This window comes from Triticum aestivum, chromosome 3D (assembly GCF_018294505.1).
Source record: "Triticum aestivum cultivar Chinese Spring chromosome 3D, IWGSC CS RefSeq v2.1, whole genome shotgun sequence".
NCBI lineage: Eukaryota > Viridiplantae > Streptophyta > Magnoliopsida > Poales > Poaceae > Triticum > Triticum aestivum.
The window spans coordinates 580,000,988-580,020,861 of NC_057802.1; the positions used below are offsets into that span (position 1 = coordinate 580,000,988).

The following is a 19,874-nucleotide window of genomic DNA, read 5'->3' on the forward strand; positions in this document are numbered from 1 at the left end:
GATTTCTTTTTAAAGAAAACATAAAAAAGGAAACCTAAATTGACCAAGAAAACCAAACTCAAACAGTGAAAACCGGACAAAGAAAACAAGACCCAAACAGTTAAATACCAGACAAAGAAAAACGACAGAGAAAATAAACTCCTAAAATGTTGGGCTGGTTATAATCGGTGATATAGCTTCTGCGGCAACTAGGTGTCCGCTTCACGAGAAAAGCTGGTATCGACGATGTGAAGTTGGAATGGTCCCTTGCACTAAGATGCTCCCTCCGTTTCAATTTGAATTAAAACCACGTCACCTAGTTTAGGATAGAGGGAGTAGTAACTTAGAACTTCCTCGCTTAGATGTGCCTATTTTTAAACTTGCAACATCTCAAAAAGAATGGCCGATTTAAAGTAAATGCTAAAAAATGGCCACACAAATACACACTCAATAAATATATATACTTGTATATATACACGTCTATGACCATACATGGTCGCGTACATGGATGAACGACGCACGAACTCAATCAAGTTCACTTGCCAAAGGTGATGGGGTAGACCTTATCGGTGCTCGGGTAGAAGAGACCCCAGTTCTGCTCCACGCCGGCCTCCTTGAGGTTCTCGTTGAACAAGGAGAACACGTACGTCTCCACCTTCCACGGCCGCCGCGGCGTGCCCTTCCCCACGTGGCCCACCAGGTTTTGGTTGTACGTCCTCGCGTTCTCCACCGACGCCTCCTCGCCGCCCGCCGACGGCCACCCGGTCTCCGACACCACGACGTCCACGCCGCTCACCCCGAGCCGCTCCACCGCCGCGTGCACCGCGTCCACGCTCGCGTCGAACATGTTCTGGTACCCGTACTCGCCGTCCTGCACCACCGTCCCCGGCGCCGTGAACAGCATGAAGCCGACGTCCATGTCGCCCGCGGCCTTGTACGTGTACACGAAGTACGGGTACAGGTTGGCCAGGAGCGGCGCGCCGGTGCGCTCCAGGAACTGCAGCACGGGGAGCAGGAACGGCTTGGACTCGTCGGCGAACTCGCCAGCCGACGGCGGCACGTGGACGGCGATGGTGGCCTGCGATATCGCCGTCGTGACCTTTACGGCGTCGCCCAGCCCGGCCGCGGCCAGCGCGCCGTGCACGTTCTCCATGGCCGGGACGAGGTACTGCGTGTCGCTGCCGGCGACCTCGTTGCCCACTGTGAGGTACCGGAAGGAGACGTCCGGGTGGGCCGCGATGTTGGCGCGGACCCACGCCGCCGCCGCGGACCCGCTGGCGGCCAGCTCGGGGAGCACGTAGTTGGGCGCACCGACGATGACGCCGATGCCGGTGCCTGCGAGTGCCGCCAGCGCGTCTCTGTCCGGCGCGTAGAGGCGCACCGAGTTGAAGCCGTTGTCCCGGAGCATGCCGACGACGGTGCTCGGGGGCGGCAGGTTGTTGGCGCTCATGCCGTAGCACACGCCCACCGAGGCCGCTCCTGCACAAGCAGACCCCATCGTACGTTACTGATTTGTACGATACAGTAGAACGTGCCAAGTTGTAACGAGCAAGCAGTTGAAGAATGAAGATCAATGTGTGCACTTGTGTATGCGCGGATGAATATATTTGATCGACTGTCTGTGTTGATATCATATATAGAGACCCGAACCGTGCGTGTGTAGTAGTAGCGTGCAGAGAGAAGCAATGAAGGAACAATCATAATATTGTGTACCGTAACATTGGCATCGCTTAGAAGGATCCGTTAACTTTGATTGTTAGCTATCATTCTGTTGGAGACAATTGAAAAATGGTACTACGATACGGACGGTGGATTGTTCACGACGCATGCATGCAACGTTACGCTGCACCATAGGAGGAAGCATCCACAAAATGGCGGGAAGGTCGACACGGTTCGAAATTCCTTTTCTTGGGTTTGGAGGCAGGCCGCTATCAACCCATCACTCACATTTTGATGTACACCTGCTAGTTCCTATTTTGTGCTGATTTTTCCATTAATTGTTTCGTATTGCCCTTTGATTGGTACGGGTAGCTAACTTTTTTTGATCGAGGAATGTTCTACACATTGTTGGAGAACATAATGCCTTTTTTTTAGGGATAGAGAACATAATGGGTTGACCACTTGACTGTACTAGTGCTCTACGGCCCACTGCACAATGCACTTCTTTTCTAAGGCCCACTCAGCATGCACTTCTTGACTAGTCCAAAAAAAAGTACTCACTGCATTAGCAGCCAGTGGCAAGCTTGACCCTTTTTTTCTTTCCAAAAGACAAAAAAAAAACTTTCACTGACTGCAGAATAAAAATCACACAAACATTTCACTGACTGCATACAAGTGTATTAGAAAATTGAAAAAAAAAGAATAAAAGTTTCTGTTCCAACGTCTGCAACACGGCCGCTACATAGTCCACTTCGTAGTCCGTCCATCTCAATCGTACAGAATGCAAAATTCCAAGGAGAAAAAAAAATTAAAGGCACTTGGCATAGCCGCATATATATATACTTATATGCACAAGCACACAAATATGACATATCCATATGCACACGGTTGCATTTATGAGCTAGCGATATATGCTTCGCCAGACAGGGTGATGGTACGTGTCAGCTAGGCGATCACGCATCACGCAAGTTTGTGTCAAAGCTGCTGCAACTGTGCGTAGTCTTAATTAAATTTTGAAGGAGTCACAAATTTGGAAAGGGCATTTCCAAAATGTGTATTTCTATCTTGTTTGCACTATGTGTCTAAAAAAAGGATGCAGTTGTGTGGCAATGATGATGCTGGCAAGAAGAACAGGGTCATCGCATGTCCTTTGTCGTCGACTATTCGGCATGCCTCCGAGCGTGAAGTCAGAGTTGTAGCGTCGCGGGACGATGCGGCGGAACGATGCCTTGTGATTGGCAAGTCGGGCTGTGTTGGTGCAAGGTGTCCTCCTTTCTCCTGCGAGGCTCATGACCGAAGTTGAAGTTATTGTTTGGTCCTCTTCGTGTTTGGCCGAATGTTTGCCATAGGTGAAATGACGACGATAACATTGTAGACAACCTCAACGACATCCACTCTACGACCAGGTGTGTGGATCTTATCGGTAGCCAGGTCGGCCAAGATGCCTATGTTATAGGTGTGTTGTAACGGTTTTTGTCCGGGTTTCCGCATATTAATCAAACAGCTCTCTTTGATAATTTTAATGAATCGAGTCCCAAGGAACCAACTAAAAAAACAAGTTTGCAGAACTGTCAACATAAGCTTCTTTTCCAAGAGGGGCGTTTTGGCACCTAGGAGTATACGCTCCTCGTTTTTAAAATGTGTTTTAAACATATTTTGAAATGTCACAAAATTGTGACAAAAAATCCATCGCGTAGATCCAGACATTCTATGTGCTCAGAAAGTCATTTCGTGAAAAAAGACAACTTTTTTGTCGCATGTGAAAAAGATAAAATTCAGTGTTAAAAAGGGGCTTTTCACGAGACATTTTTCTTGTCCTTTTTACACAAGCCACAAAAAACATCGGTTTTCCATGAAACTTGGCGTGACATAGAATGTCGAGATATATGAGCCAAATTTTTGTTCGATTTTTTGACAATTTCAAATATTTTTCCTAGTGGCAGGAGCATATGCTCCCATGTGCCACAGTGAATTTTCATCCCCCCCCCCCCCCCCCCCCCCCTAGAACCACCTCTTTGGTGGGGTGGACTTGTAGGAGGCATGGCTCCATCACTAGGGTTTGAATCTTGATTCTCAAATTTGCATGTGCGCATGAGGATTGTGTTCGTTGCGAATTAAGCGATATTCAGGTTTTGTGTCCATGGTCTGTTGACTCTAGTGGGTGGTTGGGAGGCCTGCTCATGTAGGTGTGGCATGTGTGGTGCACGTGTGGTGGTGCATGTTCACATTATCATTGTTGTGAAGTTGTTGCCGCAAATAAAATGAGCAATTTCCCCCTCTCTCGATGCATAATGTGTTGACTAATCACAGTTGGCTAGTTATTATAAATAAAATAGTGAAAACTTGAAATGCTGTTTAAAATCAGAATATTCTTGCACTACAAAAGGCTTACAAGATGGATAATATTTTACTAGATGAGACTGTTGACTGAAACCACGTCATATTCGATATGAAAAATATCCCATAAAAATGATATGAAAAATATCGTAATCCAGTCTTGGTCGACGGGACAAAGGGAGGAAGCACGGGTGGTGGGGGTCCGTTCTCGCAGCTTTTTGGATCATTTGATAGCAACTGGATAATATCGACGAGCAGCTCTCTTCGGCATGGCATGGGTGGAGGTGCGTGCCTTTTGGAATTTTATAACTTTCAAACTTTATTTTCTATTTGTTGAACTTTTCCTACTTGGTATAATTGTAAAATTTGCTTGCATGCATCAAGAGATGCAAATGCGCAGACTTACTTTTCCAGTATGTTAAAGAAAGACCGGTGCATGCCCTAGATTGTCGATTTGTGATGAACAATCAATGTGCAAGGGTACAGTGTTGCGTATGCGCAAACAGTGTAATTACTTGTACGGATCGACAGGTTAATACTTAGCCGCTGCCGCACAATTTGTTTAGAGAGAGAGAGAGAGAGAGAGAGAGAGAGAGAGAGAGAGAGAGAGATGACTTACTTGTAAGGATGGAGGCGAAGACCACTCCGAGGAGCAACGCCATGTGGAGCGACAGCATAGAAGAAGCAACTCCAGCTTTGCCTTGCGCCGTTGCCGTCTTCTCCTCCTACAGCGCTGATATGATCGAGCTCTGATTGAAACCTGTTGTTGCTCTTTCTATCTCTCTCAAACTCGAGGCTTTTGACTTATCTGAAATATATACAATAGAAGTAACAAGAAGTAGCTGAAGAAATCGTTTCCGAATGCTGGTTATATATACAATAGAGAGGGTCACAGAAAGCCGGTGGATGGTACCATGGCATGGATGTTTGGCCCGGGACCAACCAGCATGGATACGGTCTTCACTGGTCAGAGATTGATCGGCCAGCTGGCGCGTGTCTCTATGTGCACGGCCCCGACAACAACCGGCCGATCGATCGACGGTACATTTGCACTCGCGGGCGCGGGCGGCCGGTACACGTCGTCCTTGCAAAGAGGAGATTTAAAGTGAGGGTCTTCACTCACCGGTATTGACTTTTCATACATGGTTCGTTCCCGCCTAACATCTGTTGAAAAACTTGAAAAATACTATCATTTTGCATTTGTTCTGAAGCGAGTGAGTATATTCCACCGAGTTTCTACGCCCAACCACATCTTGTGTTGCACTACCTCCAGGTTACGCCAATGGTGAAATACTTGGGCATTTCTAATGCGGACCCTCATATCGCCTGCATTCGTCCGGGCCGAGCGGTCCGGAACCATTTTGCCATCTAAAGTGGTACCCTATCGGTCCGCGGAACGGTCCGGACATCCGCAGCCGTCCTCCCAAGATCCCTCCGCAGCCAGGTATCGTCCGTCCTCCTACCAACGATGTCCATGGCGGACACCACGCGCGCCAGATGTTCTGCCAAAAAAAATATAGAGGTGGACATTTAGGTAACAGCGTTGGACAGTCGGCTCCTGCATCACTGTCCGTGAACTGGTCTAGACTAGGACGCGGATGGATACCGTGTTCGTTTTGGGGGTCGACGTTGGAGATGCCCTTAGGACCTTTTGTTTATGGAGAAACAATCCGTCTACTCATCATATGGCATGGTTGAGAACACCAGTAGTAGCAAAAATTTCAATCGGGTCCGTGGACCACCTAGCGATGACTATGTGCACTAAAGCGAGCCAAAGGCGCTCCACTGTCTCGCCCCTCTTGCCGGAGCTGGGCAAACCTTCTTGTAGTAGATAGTTCAGAAGTCATCATGCTAAACCTCACAAGGCCAACACATCAGAATATCAACTACCGCTGATGAAGAGAAGCGTAGATCAGAATAAACAAACCTATAGACACACGACCGAAGACAAACAAAGATTTGATTCAAACAGATCCAACAAAGACCCGCACCGAATTTCACGAGATCCGACGGAGACACACCATCGCACACCTTCTAACGGCGCTAGAGTCACCATCAGGACGGGGATTGGGTGCGGGAGATATTATTCCTATCAGGGGACATTGCCGCCGCCACACAGTCCCAACCGAGATGTTGAACCAAACAAGAACGAGAGCAGGGTCCCTCCCCCCGGCGAGGGCCCCGGGTCCTCTAGCACGTCCACGACCCAAAGGCCATGGGAGGCAAGGTTGACTGGTGCCAGCGCCAGAAAGAGGGGAAAACCTAGTCGTCTGGGAGTCACTTGTTGGGTAGGAGGAAAACGCTGGAAATACTTAGGACTTTAGCCATGACAATGCGACAAAACTTTACTCCCATGCAGCCATAGGATCAATATAAAGTAGACCAATTCTCTAGTTTCAGCACTCACTATTGCAGAAACCCACATAATTGCGACCTTATCGGTGACGAGCACCAAAAAGAAGCTCATCCCTTGTACTCAAGTACTACCTCTGACTGCGTTTATTAGTCGCCATCGTATTTGGGGTCAAAGTTTGACCAAACAATTGACTAGTAAAATGTAAGTGCGTGCCACAAAAAGTTGTCTTGTTAGACTCATATTTGAATGTAGTTTTCAATGATATTGTTTTTTTGCAATGTATAACTTATATTTTATTAGTTAAAGTCATGGTCAAAATATGATACAAAATATGAGTGGGACTAGTAAACCAGAACAAAGGTAGTACCAGTGATGAGTTATAGTGGCGGGCACCTTGCTCGTTACTGCCTTACTGGTAAGTTTTTTCAGCCTGCCACTAGTAAGTGATTCTGCGGTAGTGAATGATCATTTGAAGCAAGAGAGGACATCAAGCCAAGTGGACAATGTACTTCCTGAACTGTTCGTATGAACCTAGCTTGTTACTCAATATTGCTTCAAGTTTATGTTGTGTGTGTTCATAATAGACTTGATCTCTGCTATTCTGCTTCCAGGTTCCAACCAACATGCATGCACACACCATCCAATCGTTGACTATCTACCAATCTTTAGCCATCTTTCAGTTGTTGGAGAAAAAAGGTACATATCTTGGCGTTTTATGCTAAAGCCATTTTGTACAACGTACTGCATGCATGCTTTAACCATAACCACCGATGAAGGCACACATCACACATTAGGCGCACCAAATTGCTCGCCACCCGCAGTGTGGCCAAATAGTATGACAAGCTAGAAAGCCTAAGAAGGACTGTCAGTTTCCCCCTTTCTGACTATAAACGCTGGCCTTTTGTGAACCAGACATGAGAACAACCAACACTTTGTGCAGCAGAAAAAAAGGAGACCCATGACATGATTTTCAAATCTTTTCTATTTTGTCGTCTATGTCCAACCGATCTCTAAACCAGTGGCATAATCCGATGAGCAGACATGCAAGTATATACTCCCTCCACCCCATAATATAAGAGCATTTTTTACACTAGTATAGTGTCAAAAACGATCTTATATTATTGGACAAAGGGAGTACTATAGACTAAAAATCCTTGCCCTCTGTGTTATGGGCAACCTATGTTACCCATGAAAAGAGGAGGTCGAAAATGAAAGAACGTGAATAAACATACATGTATCCAGAACAATCCAGTTGGTTTGAAGTGTTGGAGAGACTTCACTTTCTTTCATTTTCGGTTCATTATCCTTACCCATATCCATCATTTTGAGGTAACATTCGTGATGTGCCATATCAATTAATATTATAGACTTCCCAATTTTTGTATTCCAGTTATCTCCATCCTACCTTTAATGATGTGGGCTCAAAGAATCACCAGTTGGAGCCTATTGCCGAGCCTGGTTGAATAATTTTGGTTTCTTCTTGGCTAGCTTAGAACAACTCTAGCAGATACGCGATATTTTGGATCTTCAAAATCGTTATGGATGCGATCGCTGTAAATTACGATGGCTCTAGAGTCCATGTGCGAACTCAAAGCCACTATAAAGAAAGCCTTCCAAATTTTTTTGCTGATGGGACTCATTTGTCATGGGCTAATAAGAACTTTCTCTTCCCCATCTCATCAACAACAATTGAAGAAAATTCAAGCTTGCTTTGAACTTGATTTCCACAATGCTTACTAGCACAATTTCAACTAACGAAATAAAAATACAACTAATTTATTGAATCATAAATATCTAGTGCGGCCTCTTCCTCTATTTGGAAGTGACCTCGTAGACGAGATTCTTCCGGTTCTTCCACTTCCACAGTCAGGCGGTCTATGAGCACATGTGTGTCTTTGTTGCGGGACTAAGCTACAACATTATACCCCTAGGAGTGCGGCTTCCCTTTCTGCCAAGGCGGTAGTTGTCATGAAGGCAAGGTAGCGGTGGGCGGCGGGGAAGCGCTCCATCCCCAAGGGTTGATTCAGCCTGGTCGAGCGGATCCTCCTTGACTCACATAGACCACGACCAAGCCCTCTCCCAGAACTTCCTCTCGGCGCGGTCCTCTTCGGTCTGGCAGGGGAAAGATCCGCTAGGAGGGCTCCACTGCCCCAACATGACAGATGTGGGTGGTTGTGGCGCCGACGACAAAGATGGGTGAGTAGTGGCGCCCTGAGGAGGCGGGCCAGTTTATATACCCGCAAAAGGGAATGCTCCGACAGGAAATGGGGTTTGAATTGACGGCCGTGGTTGGGAAATGGGTGCGACACATGTCGTTTGCCATTACTGGATGCTCTTCTTAGTGCAAAAGTGGTTGTGCTATTGCCAGGAGTCTAAGGTGGAAGATCTACGGATGACAGAATAATTGGCAGGACTGGATACAGGAGTAAGAAAATGACATCAAACTTCACTCCTCCGCGAGCGGTTGGGTTTGGTGCCCGCTCCATATCAGAACACCTCCAGCCTACATATTTATAGGCTAGCAGGCTCGATTTGAAGCGGCCTGCAAGAAATATGGAGGCCAAGGCCGTTATGGCGCCTCTACAAGACCTAATTTTGGGCTTCAAACAAAAAACAACGGTTAGTATGGTGAACGGCGTACATATGACTTGACTTTGCTAGAGCTATCAGATGATCTCATTAAGACTGCCAGCTCTTTGCCATTATTTCTTCTCATGTCCCCCTTTTCTAAGTAGGCTCCTTTGTTTACACTAATATCTACAAGCATTATATTTTATTTTGTTGCGAAACTGCATACATTATAGTTGTCCCTGCTAGTAAAGGAGTTCGAATGGAAAGCAGAACTTTGAAACTAAGACGATGAAAATGGTCACAAAATCGTACATGTAGTCACGTACAGGTGCCAAATAGTGTTGCACTGCCATAGGTCCTTAGTTGTGCCAGATGTCAAACATTTCCCGAGACTTCCGCACATAGGGATCAGGCCGTTGACCAAACACAAAATAATGTTGGCGTTGTGAACCGGACCATTTACCATTCTACGGACTTTGGGTTGTTTGTTCGGTCAATTATTATATGCTAGCGATGGGTTGAATGGTTTTTTCATTTGTTTTTTTCTTCTTGCAACTGCGTTAATTTTTACAAATGGTGACGATATTTTATACAATGTTCTTGAGTTTTAAAAACAATGCACAATTTGTTCAATAATTGTAAAATATTGCCAAATTTTAATACATTCAACAATTTAAAAAATGTTCATGAATTTCAAAAGCTGTTCAAATTTATTTTACAAAATAATGAAATTTGAAAAAAGCACGCCAATATGAAAATAATTGCAAATTATAATTGTTCATCCAATTTAAACAATTTATAAAAACAAATGTTCATGAACTAAAAAAATCTCGAACTTTAGTTGAAGCATTTAAAAATGTCATGAATTTCAAAATATTTGATAATTTGGAAAAATTAACAATTTAAAAGTGTTCACGAATCAAAATAGAAAGTGGAAAATCGATAAGATTTTTTTTAAATAAAAAAATACAAATTCCTAAAAAAGTTGCCAGAGAAAAAAAAGAAGAAGAACAGAAAAGCCCAACTAAACTGGGATATTCGTCACACCAGAAGCAGGAAACAACACAGTGTCTCGAATGGGCTGGCCCATATAATCACGGGAAATGCGTGTTTATGTTGACACACCAAGCCTTACTCGCGGAATATGATTTACCTCTCTTCACACCGCTCTCAATCGTATTTAATTTTTTTAAAGGAATTATATTTCGTCAACTCATTTCTTTGAGGCATGCAAGCTGTGGCGGACATTCTAGACCAATCTTGGCTGCCCCACCAGCCCATAAGGACAAATGTACCGCTTGCTAATTGACCAACATATTTAGGAATGAAATTAAATCAGCCCATTACCACACCGTTTTCTAAAGAAAAAAAATCCCCAAGCTCCGCCACTGCATGCAAGCATTAAATATCACTTACCCAATTTCAAATTAATTAAAGATCTAGATATATTCCAAGTTAAACTTTTGACAAAGTCTACAGAAACATGTGCTAAAATATACACCATCAAATATATACAGTACGGACATATATTTTAGAAATTGATGTTGTAGATGTCGATACAATTTTTGGTCAGTTTTTTTTCAATTAGGACGAATTTAAATTTTAAATTAATTTAAAATAGAGGAGTGTGTAGAATACTACATTATTACGTTTACTTTTTCAAGGTAACACACCAACATGTGTTTGTCAGTATCTATATGCAAGTATATATCAATATCTATATGAAGGAGTGGTGGACCGTGGCCCTTGCCGGCAGGAGGGATCTTGCCCCATTTTTAGGGGTTTTGTGAGTTTGTTTAGGGTTTGTGTCTTGCTCAGGAAGATGATGCGAAGGTGTCACCCTAAAGATGGAATAATATTCTCCTCGCCTAGCCCCCGTTTCGGTGATGCATCTCACGTCATCGAAGGGCACGTGGTGGTGTGTCTCCAGTAGATCTCATGAGATTCAGTCGGTGGTAGTGTTTGGTGGATCTGCATGGATCCAGTCTATGTTCATCTTCGTTCGTGTGTCTTCACGTTGGATCCTTTCGATCTATACTTCTCTTCATTGGCGACAGTTGCTGTTCTTGTGTGTTGGTCATGTAGGGCCTTAGCACCATGTCTTTCCGACTGTAATACAACAATTTTGGCCTGACTCCGGTGAGGGAGGGGCGATGACGGAGGCGCGCTTTCAGCTCGTTCCAATGCTGACATGACATGATTAACAGATCAAAAGTTTCCTCGCAAAAAAAGATACCACATGCAAAATGTGGTAAGCTATCTTCAAGATCGAAAAAAATCCAATTATATGTAAGATGACGCTAAGAGCTAATTAAGTGACAGTTTCTTTTGTGCCACAATACCATCATGCCTTCTCTGATCAGATAACACATTCACTGTCCAGCACCTCGTTAATTGAAATCTCACAAATGAATTTTGCAATCATGAAGAAAAGGCACTTCTTTATAACATTCAGTCTCAGCCCATACTACAATAGGAGTACATGAATTGGTAAGATGGCACGGGATTGCAAAACAAGCAGAAACGTGCATCATCAATCCTACGAAGAAAGAAGGAAACATCAAGCGACGTGATCGAAGAGGCAAACTGGATGTCGACACTTGTGTCGATCTTGCAGTCGAGCCTCAGTTACATTGCGGGCTAGAGGAGAAAACGTCGACCGGGAATGACTTGGATATGATCCCGGCGTGCAGCCTAAGCTCATTGCCATCGCGGCCGACATCCTGTATGCTGATCCACGCAATAAAGACCTTCACCTTAATGCCTTCGAGGCCGCTGATCGTGTCATTTTTTATGTTCCCGGCAACCCGAGTGCTGTAGTGGATGTCGTACTGGCCGTCAATACGAAGTTTGCATTCATCGGAGAAGTGTACCTCAAAGGAGCCGTCCGGTCGGAGCTCGTAGTCATGCACTCCCTGCGGGAGGATGCCCGGTGGGAAGCCATATCGCCCTAGCATTTCGTACGCCGTCGGCTTGTTGGCTGCGGGGGCGGGGGCCTTGGCCAGGGTGGCGGCGGTGGAAGTGAGAAGGATGTTTACTATTGCCATGAGGAGGAGGGTAGTATGCTTCGCCATTGCTAGTGCTCTAGCTCAGGCTGACAACTAAAGCTTTGCAGATATTTGTGTGTAAGCACAGAAAGATGCAGGCTATATATAGAGATAAATCTATAAATATTTGGTGTACAATAAATGTGTATTCAGTACTCACCAAAGTTAATAGGAAATATACTAAAAATATTGTCATATAAATTAGATATAAGATATATATGCTCATTAATTTTACAAATCGTAGTAACAAAATAAACATTTAAATGCCTCCAAAAAAATCTATACATTCATTGAGGTGGAATTAAATATTCTCTTATTTTAGCGGAAATTAATTTTCTACTCCCTCCGTCCCAAAATTCTTGTCTTAGATTCGTTTAGATACGGATGTATTTACTACTAAAACGTGACTTGATACATCTGTATTTAGACAAATTTAAGACAAGAATTTTGGGACGGAGGGGGTACTTTAATAACATTCCTCTTCTCAAAGGCCCCGAGGGCCATCATTATTTATCTTGGCCCGCAATACCTTTTGAATCATGCAAGGCGACCTATTCCCTAGGAATCTTGGCATGTGGCTTCTACCGGCAATATACACTACAGGAATCAGCTTATTTGTCGTCCGACATGCACCAAAAGCAGATGGTAAAGCTCTTTGCCGTCCGCCACCGACGGCAAACCTGCCCGGCAAAGAGAGCGACGGTAAACATGTTCTTTGCCGTCTCACTACAGGAATCAGCTACTTTTGCCGTCTGCCATGGCAGACGGCAAAGGCAAGGATGGCGGACGGCAAAGGCCTTTGCCGCGGACGGCAAAAGGCTCCGGCAATGTAGGGATCGGTAAAGAGCTTCTTTACCGTCTGCTTTTTGAAGCGGATGGCAAAGGGGCCTTTGCCGTCTGCCAGCGGACGGCAAAGGTCATGGCTCTTTACCATCTGCTGGCAGACGGCAATGACTGGCTCTTTGCCATCTGCTGGCAGACGGCAAAGACTGGCTCTTTGCCGTCTGCCAGCAGATGGCAAAGAGCCAGCAGATGGCAAAGAGCCTATATTGCCCCATTTAATTCTGTTTTTTCTTACATCAATTCATTTTCACAGAAAATCAAACACACACACACACAGATATATATATGACCAATAGTCATGAACACATAGTAGCAAGTTTCATCCATACATATACATAGTTTCATCAATATTACACAGTTTCATCCATAGGTAGCAAGTTTCACAAAGTCAAAACAAAAACTATAGACAAGCACTCCATATCTGAAATTACAAGAAATGACCTAAAACTAAATATCTATTTTCCTAAAAACTATCTTATTACTAAGATCTTCTCTGGATCTTCTTCTTTTCTTCCAACCTGCATAATGAAAACACTAAGAAAGAGAGAATGGGTTAGGAGTAGAAATGTAGCATTTCACTTGGTGAAATGCAATGTTCAGTTTTTATGTAAGTTTAACACATGGAAAGCTGGAGAGCATGCTGAGAGTTTTCTTGCCTGAGGACCAGGGTAGCCACCAACGGGACAGCCAAGGTGCCAGTTCACATCCTTCTGGAGGAGAGTGTACTCCTGCTCAATTCCATACCTGTTTGGGTTCAGAGATAGGCCTAATCAGTGCTAATCTATATTGTACAACTTATTATGTTCTCACGTGTGTATGTGTGTTAAGACACAAGAGCGCTACTACAACTTTTATATGAAACACTGCAACAACAAAAAACTTGAAATACCGACGGAGGTATTCGTACCATGTCTCCTCAGCTGCAACCTTCGAGGTGTTGAAGATCTTGGCAGCATTGTGACTCTTGTTGGTGGGGATTGGAACACCTTGTGGTGTGTAGCAGTCGCACATAACCTACAAGGAGTAATAATTAGGAAAAGATCAACAAACCAACGACTTTGCGCCAAATACAGTAGAAACTTGGCCTCTGATTTAGCTGAAGCTTTTTTTCTCAGTTCAAGTATTTAAGATTTGTGTTAGTCAAACAGTTGTCTGAAAGGCCAAGTTGTTTCTCTGAAGAGACAGTCTCATAAGCAATTAATTATGAGCCAAGTAGGTCAACTAGTGGAATTTTAGGGTGTTTACACAACAGGGCGCAAACACCTGGTTATTTTGTAAGCAAACAAGGAAAGTAGAAATACTGTAAGTAAAACGCTATACCAAAGCTTCAGTCAATTATGTTCGAGAGAGGGCACAAAAGGTGCAGTGTTTCCGCATGAGATAAAAATAGATGACGTGGACTTAGGTGTAGAAAATTACCACCCTCCAAAACAAACGACAGACCTTTTATATGCAACAAAGTAAAGAAGTTTACAAATTAACAGCTTGTCTGAATCTATTTCTAATGTGAGAAAGTAGGTTACTGAAATAACTTACATGCAGTTTATCAATAGGAACGGACATAAACAAGGTGATACATCCGTATTAAACTTGGATAGTAGCAACTTGGTTTCAGGGGCAACGGTATATTTTTTTATTGGTGAATAGTTAAGAAAATAATACCACTCTTACCCACCCCTCAAGGGAAGATTAATTATCACATTCACCATTGTCAGTCAGAACTGCTAATGAGCACAAAAATGCAACTAAAGCCTAATAAAGAACATTCACATTTCTGTACTGAATGATCATGCTGCATATGAGCCAAGCACATAAGAATCATTATGCGAACTGCATATGCCATGTCTAAAAAAAGAATTGCTCTTTGCGTAGTAGAAATTAAATCAATAGTCTGGAGAGAACTATACAGAAATAACAAAAATATTAGGGAGATGTTGCTGCTAGTTGCGTGCAGCTGCGTGCTTTGCCTCATGCAAAGAAAGTAGAACATTGTGTTTACTAACTGCAAATATTTGTGGTTGTTCTTCCATTAGCAATGGTATCTACTTGGCAACAGCAAAAGGATGAAATTTTGCTACATAAATATTTGGTGTTTCTCCAAATTCTAAAGATGAAATAACTGAACATTGAAAGAACAGTAAAGAATATACAAAGCAAGGATACACAAGCACACACAGCACACGCGCATGTAGGCAGAACTGGCCCATCCATGGCCGCCGCGACATGGATTCCTCACTGCCGCCGCCACGACATACATGGATTAGAGGTAGATGCATAGGAGAGGAGTGCATAGGGAGAGGAGTCGAGGGTTGGTACCATGGGCGTACGTGCGGGCCTGTAGCCGTCAAGGCGGGAGGCAAGTTGAAGGGCTCGGGGGTGGGGTGGGGGGCGTCTCTCTCTATGCTCGGCCCTGGTAGCTGCACGGCGTCGGAGATCTCGTGTATGGGCTGCAGCACGACCCTGGTGGCCGATGGGCTTGGCCGGCGCTGCTCCGGCGAGGGGTGTCACTCCGGCGAGGAGGAGGCCCGTGCGGCGAGGGGGAGGCTGGATCCGGAGTGGCCGGACCTCCCGCGGCCGGATCCGGGCGCGAGGCAGCGTGGAGCGGCGGCGGCGACGCGGGGACGCGGCCGGGCGCAGAGGAGCTCGGTGCTCGGCTCCCATGGCGGCGGCGGATCTCGAGGTTGGGGCGACGGGCGACGAGGCTTCCGCGGCGGGGCCGCGAGCTTGTGGGGAGGTGGCGGCGCGCGATGCGGCGCATGCGGTAGCGCGAGGCGGCGGGGCTCCTGGGTTCCGGTGAGGTGGCAGCGCGCACCGGCGGGCTGAGGCAAGGTGGCGCAGCGGCACGGGGTCGAGGGAGGCGGGGTCGGGTGGCGCTCGGCTGTGGGGCGGGGGTGGAGAGAGAGGGGATAGAGATAGAGGAGGTGGGGGTAACGATTTTCTTTTTACCCGAAAAAAAAGATAGCCACCCTCTTTGCCGTCCGCTGGCACCTCTTTGCCGTCCGCTGGCAGATGGCAAAGAATTCTTTGCCATCTGCCAGCAGACGGCAAAGAAATGACAGATGGCAAAGACCTTCTTTGTCGTCTTCCTGTTCTTTGCCGTCTGTTGTTTGGTAGCTGATGGCAAATTGTCGTCCGCAAGCAGACGACAAAGAACTGGCAGACGGCAAAATCCCTGATTCCAGTAGTGTCTGTTTCCTCAAAGTGGATGGCAAAGGCTCTTTGCCGTCGGCGGCGGACGGCAAAGAACATGGACGGCAAAAACATGCCTTAGTCACGTTAGGTGGCTAACGGCAGCCTTTGCCGGACGACAAAGCTGCCCAGCCCTGACGTCAGCAGATGCGTCAGCAGACCCAACTCTTTGCCATCTGCCACCGACGGCAAATTGACCAAATGGGTCTGCTCCCAGGTTGCACAGGTTGCTGACACGTGGTCTCTTCGCCGTCTACGGTGGATGGCAAAGACTCCTTTGCCGTCGGCGGCGGACAGCAAAGTGCCTGTATTGTTACTGTTTTTTCTGTTTTCTGTTATATCCCTGCATTTTCAAATATATTTTCAACATCAAACTAGCCCATGTATCAAACATCTAGCAGTCCGTCAATGCAACAGAACACATAGGGATTAAAAGATCCAATACATACATAGTTTCACGGAGTTCATCCATATATACATACATGGTTTCACATTGTTTAGCAATACAAATGAAAACAAGAACTAAACAATAGCAGTCCATCAATGCCGCTTCCATGAAGTGAATCAAACCTGCAAAAATGGGAGTAAGAAATTTAGAATAAGAAGAAGAAGACTAGAAGAAGAAGACTAGAAGACTAGAAGAAGAAGAAGACTAGATCCCTTTTATCTTTTTATCCCTTTTCTCCTCATTCTCATTCTTCTTCTTTTATTCTTTCTTTTTCTTCTCTTTCTTCTTCTATTCTTTCTTTTTCTTCTCTTTCTTGTTTTTCTTCTTGTTATTCCTTATTTGTGTCATTTTAGAGCTAACATAGGTAATTATGCCATTTTTTGGCCAACTAAGCTTATTATGTCAATTTAGAGAAAATAAGGTAAGTATAGGTCATTTTTGTGCCGACGGGGACGGATATCAAGACCATGGCACTATCTATAACAAACAATCATACAAAGTAAGAAAATTATACAAGTAACTATATAAATCATACAATCATACAAGTAACTATATAAATCAAGTACAGCATAAAAAATTGAATACCTAATAATAATCTGGATCGTCGGGTTCAATAAATGCTCTGGGATCAATAAATGCATCATCATCATCAGTATCATGAATGAAGTGTTCATCGGGTTCAGCAGCATCAACATGTGGAAGGCCATCTTTACGTAATCGGTCAAGCATTGACAAGTCATCCGCAGCAGTAACCTCTTCTTGGTCAAGCTCTTCTTGTTCCGGCTCAAGGGTGAAGTCGGGTTCACTGTCGCTGTCTACTTCAATGTTCTGGTGTGAAGTAGAGCGTTTCTTGAAGCGCTTTTTGGAAAGACGTGTTTCTTGGAAGAATTCACCTTCATATGTGTCTGGGTTAGTCTGAGGTTCATACTCCTCTTCATTGGGGGGAGGTGGTCTAACACATGGCGACACTTCATAAATGATATCCCAACCATTTAGATTTGGATCAGTTTGGCAGGCCCAGGGTAGATAGAAAACTTGGGTCGCCTGTTGAGCCGTAATATAGACATCGGGAACATCTAAATGGGTGCTTTGTTTGATTTCGACTAGCCCTATATGTTCATGAGTCCTTCTAGTCTCCTTCGGCTAGAACTAGTAACATTTGAAGACTATGACGTTCGGTGCATTTTGACCATAGAACGGAAGCTCATAAATTGCTTGAACTCTCCCATAATACTCGATACCTCCATCGCCGATAGCAGAGACACAACAATTTTAGACTTTCGGTCGGCCATAGATAGCTCTTTGCCGTAGGTACGAAAGCGATTCCCGTTGATGTCGTATTTGTCAAATGAACGGACCTAAGTCAAAACCATTAGCGACTTGTCTCAATTAAGCGTCCATAGACTCTGAATTAGCCTACAAGTTTAATACGAAAGGATAGTCGCATTAGCCGCAAATTAGACGAAGAAATGAGAATGGTCTAATGGAAATTACCATTTGTTTGAACCAAGAGATGAAACCGGGAAAGCCGGCTCCTTGCTTTGCCAGAAGCTCATACTCTTTGATGGATTCCTTTTGGATCACCGCTCCATCCGAGAATTTGGCGACGTATCGACTGTATCAAAAAATATCCGGGAATAAGAGCAGTTCAAAGGAATTAGAAGTTGCAAAACAATGTACGCGAGAACTTACTCGATGTACGGCTGCACTTCTGTTAGGTTGGTGAAGATATACAACGAAATGGTCCGCCGTTCTTCGACATCCAATGATATTGGTTTCGAAGCACCGGCTGGTGTGAGATTCCCTTTGAATAGGCTGAGGTTGGATTTACGGTCGGCAGCATTGTACCGAGGCTTCGGATTATGCAAATGACGATTTTTGGCTTCGTAGTGTGCTGTCACGAAGTTTTCCACCTCCTCAGTAATGAATGCCTTGGCCATCGATGCTTCAATTTGATGTTTATTTTTACATTTTGCTCAGAGCGTCTTTTGCATCCTCTCAGTTGCATAGCAGCAACGATTTTGCACACCCCCCCTCAATCTTGCCTCGGTTGGGAGATGCAAAATCAAGTGTTGCATTGGATTAAAGAAGCCCGGCGAAATGATCTTCTCTAACTTGCAGATCAACTCCGGCGCCAACTCTTCCATTTCTTCTATCACGGCAGACGATAGATCTTTCGCACAAAGAACACGGAAGAAATAGCTCAGCTTTGCCAGTACTAGCCATTCATCCTCAGGGATGAAGCCATGCAACATCACCGGCATTACCCGCTCAATCCATATGTGCCAATCATGACTCTTGAGTCCAACTATTTTCAATTTGTCAAGACTCGCTCCCCTCTTTAGATTCGTTGCATAACCATCGGGGAACATCAACTGCATTTTTACCCACAAGATAATTTCCCTCATAGCTGGCTTCCAAGATTGAACCATGCCTTTGGCTTCGTCCAGTTCTGCTTTCCTTTCGGTTCTTGCATGTTTTGTAACAGTCTATGACATAGCGCCTCCTGATCGACTCTAGCCTTTGTATTATCCTTTGACTTCCCGTCTATGCTGAACAATGTACCAAAAAGTGCCTCGGCGATATTCTTTTCACTGTGCATCACGTCGATGTTGTGTGGGCAAAGGAGGTCTTTGAAGTAAGGCAGATCCCACAATCATGTCTTGTGAGTACAGGCGTGTTTCGAATTATACCCCATGAAATACCCTGGATGCTCTAGATCCGGCTCGAGAGCGTTTACCTGATCCAGGGTCTCTTGGCCTATCAACGGAGGTGGTGCAGAGTTTTTGACAACTCTACCTTTCATGAAGTTCTTCTTGTCTTTCCTGAAATTATGGCGAGGATCCAGGAACTGTCTATGCAAGTCGAAGCAAGAAAACTTGCGACCCGCCTGCAGCCAATGAAACTCAAGAGCTGCCTTGCATGTGGGGCACGGGAACCTTCCATGCACACACCATCCAATGAATATAGCGCATATGCCGGCAAGTCAAGCGTCGAGTACATGTACTAGACACGCATTATGAAGTTCTGTTTGTTAAAGACGTCGTATGTCTTGAACCCATTATCCCAAGCTTCTTACAATTCGTCCTTAAGAGGCTGCATGTACACATTCATATTCTTCCCCGGATAGTTCGGCCCTGGAATTATCAAAGTCAGAAAAATGTTCTTTCTTTGCATAATCTGTCCGGGGGGGGGGGAGATTGAGTGAAAAGACAAATACGGGCCAACAACTGTATTGGGTTGCTTTCAAACCAAACACACTGAACCCATCCGTGCTGATGCCGACTCAAGGATGCCTTGGATCTGCGGCTTTTTCCGCATATAATGCATCGAAGCACTTCCACACTTTACCATCCGATGTGTGTACCATCTGCATCTTTTTCGGTTCTTTTGCCCTCTTTGTGCCATGTTATCTATTTGGCCGTCTCTTCGACCATGAAAATAC

General features: G+C 44.9%; 2 protein-coding genes across 2 annotated transcripts; both read right to left on the reverse strand.

Annotated features, from left to right (window-relative positions):
- Positions 1 to 407: 407 nt before the first annotated feature.
- Positions 408 to 4,821, reverse strand: LOC123080645 (lichenase-2). Its single transcript, XM_044503573.1, has 2 exons — positions 4,595 to 4,821; positions 408 to 1,458 (listed from the first exon to the last, which is right to left on the reverse strand). The coding sequence occupies exons 1-2, from the start codon at positions 4,650 to 4,652 to the stop codon at positions 515 to 517; spliced, it is 1,002 nt and encodes a 333-aa protein (XP_044359508.1). The 5' UTR covers positions 4,653 to 4,821; the 3' UTR covers positions 408 to 514.
- A 6,505-nt stretch (positions 4,822 to 11,326) lies between these two features.
- Positions 11,327 to 12,015, reverse strand: LOC123075600 (uncharacterized). Its single transcript, XM_044498164.1, has one exon. It carries the CDS (start codon positions 11,974 to 11,976, stop codon positions 11,527 to 11,529), a length of 450 nt encoding a protein of 149 aa, XP_044354099.1. The 5' UTR covers positions 11,977 to 12,015; the 3' UTR covers positions 11,327 to 11,526.
- Positions 12,016 to 19,874: the final 7,859 nt, after the last annotated feature.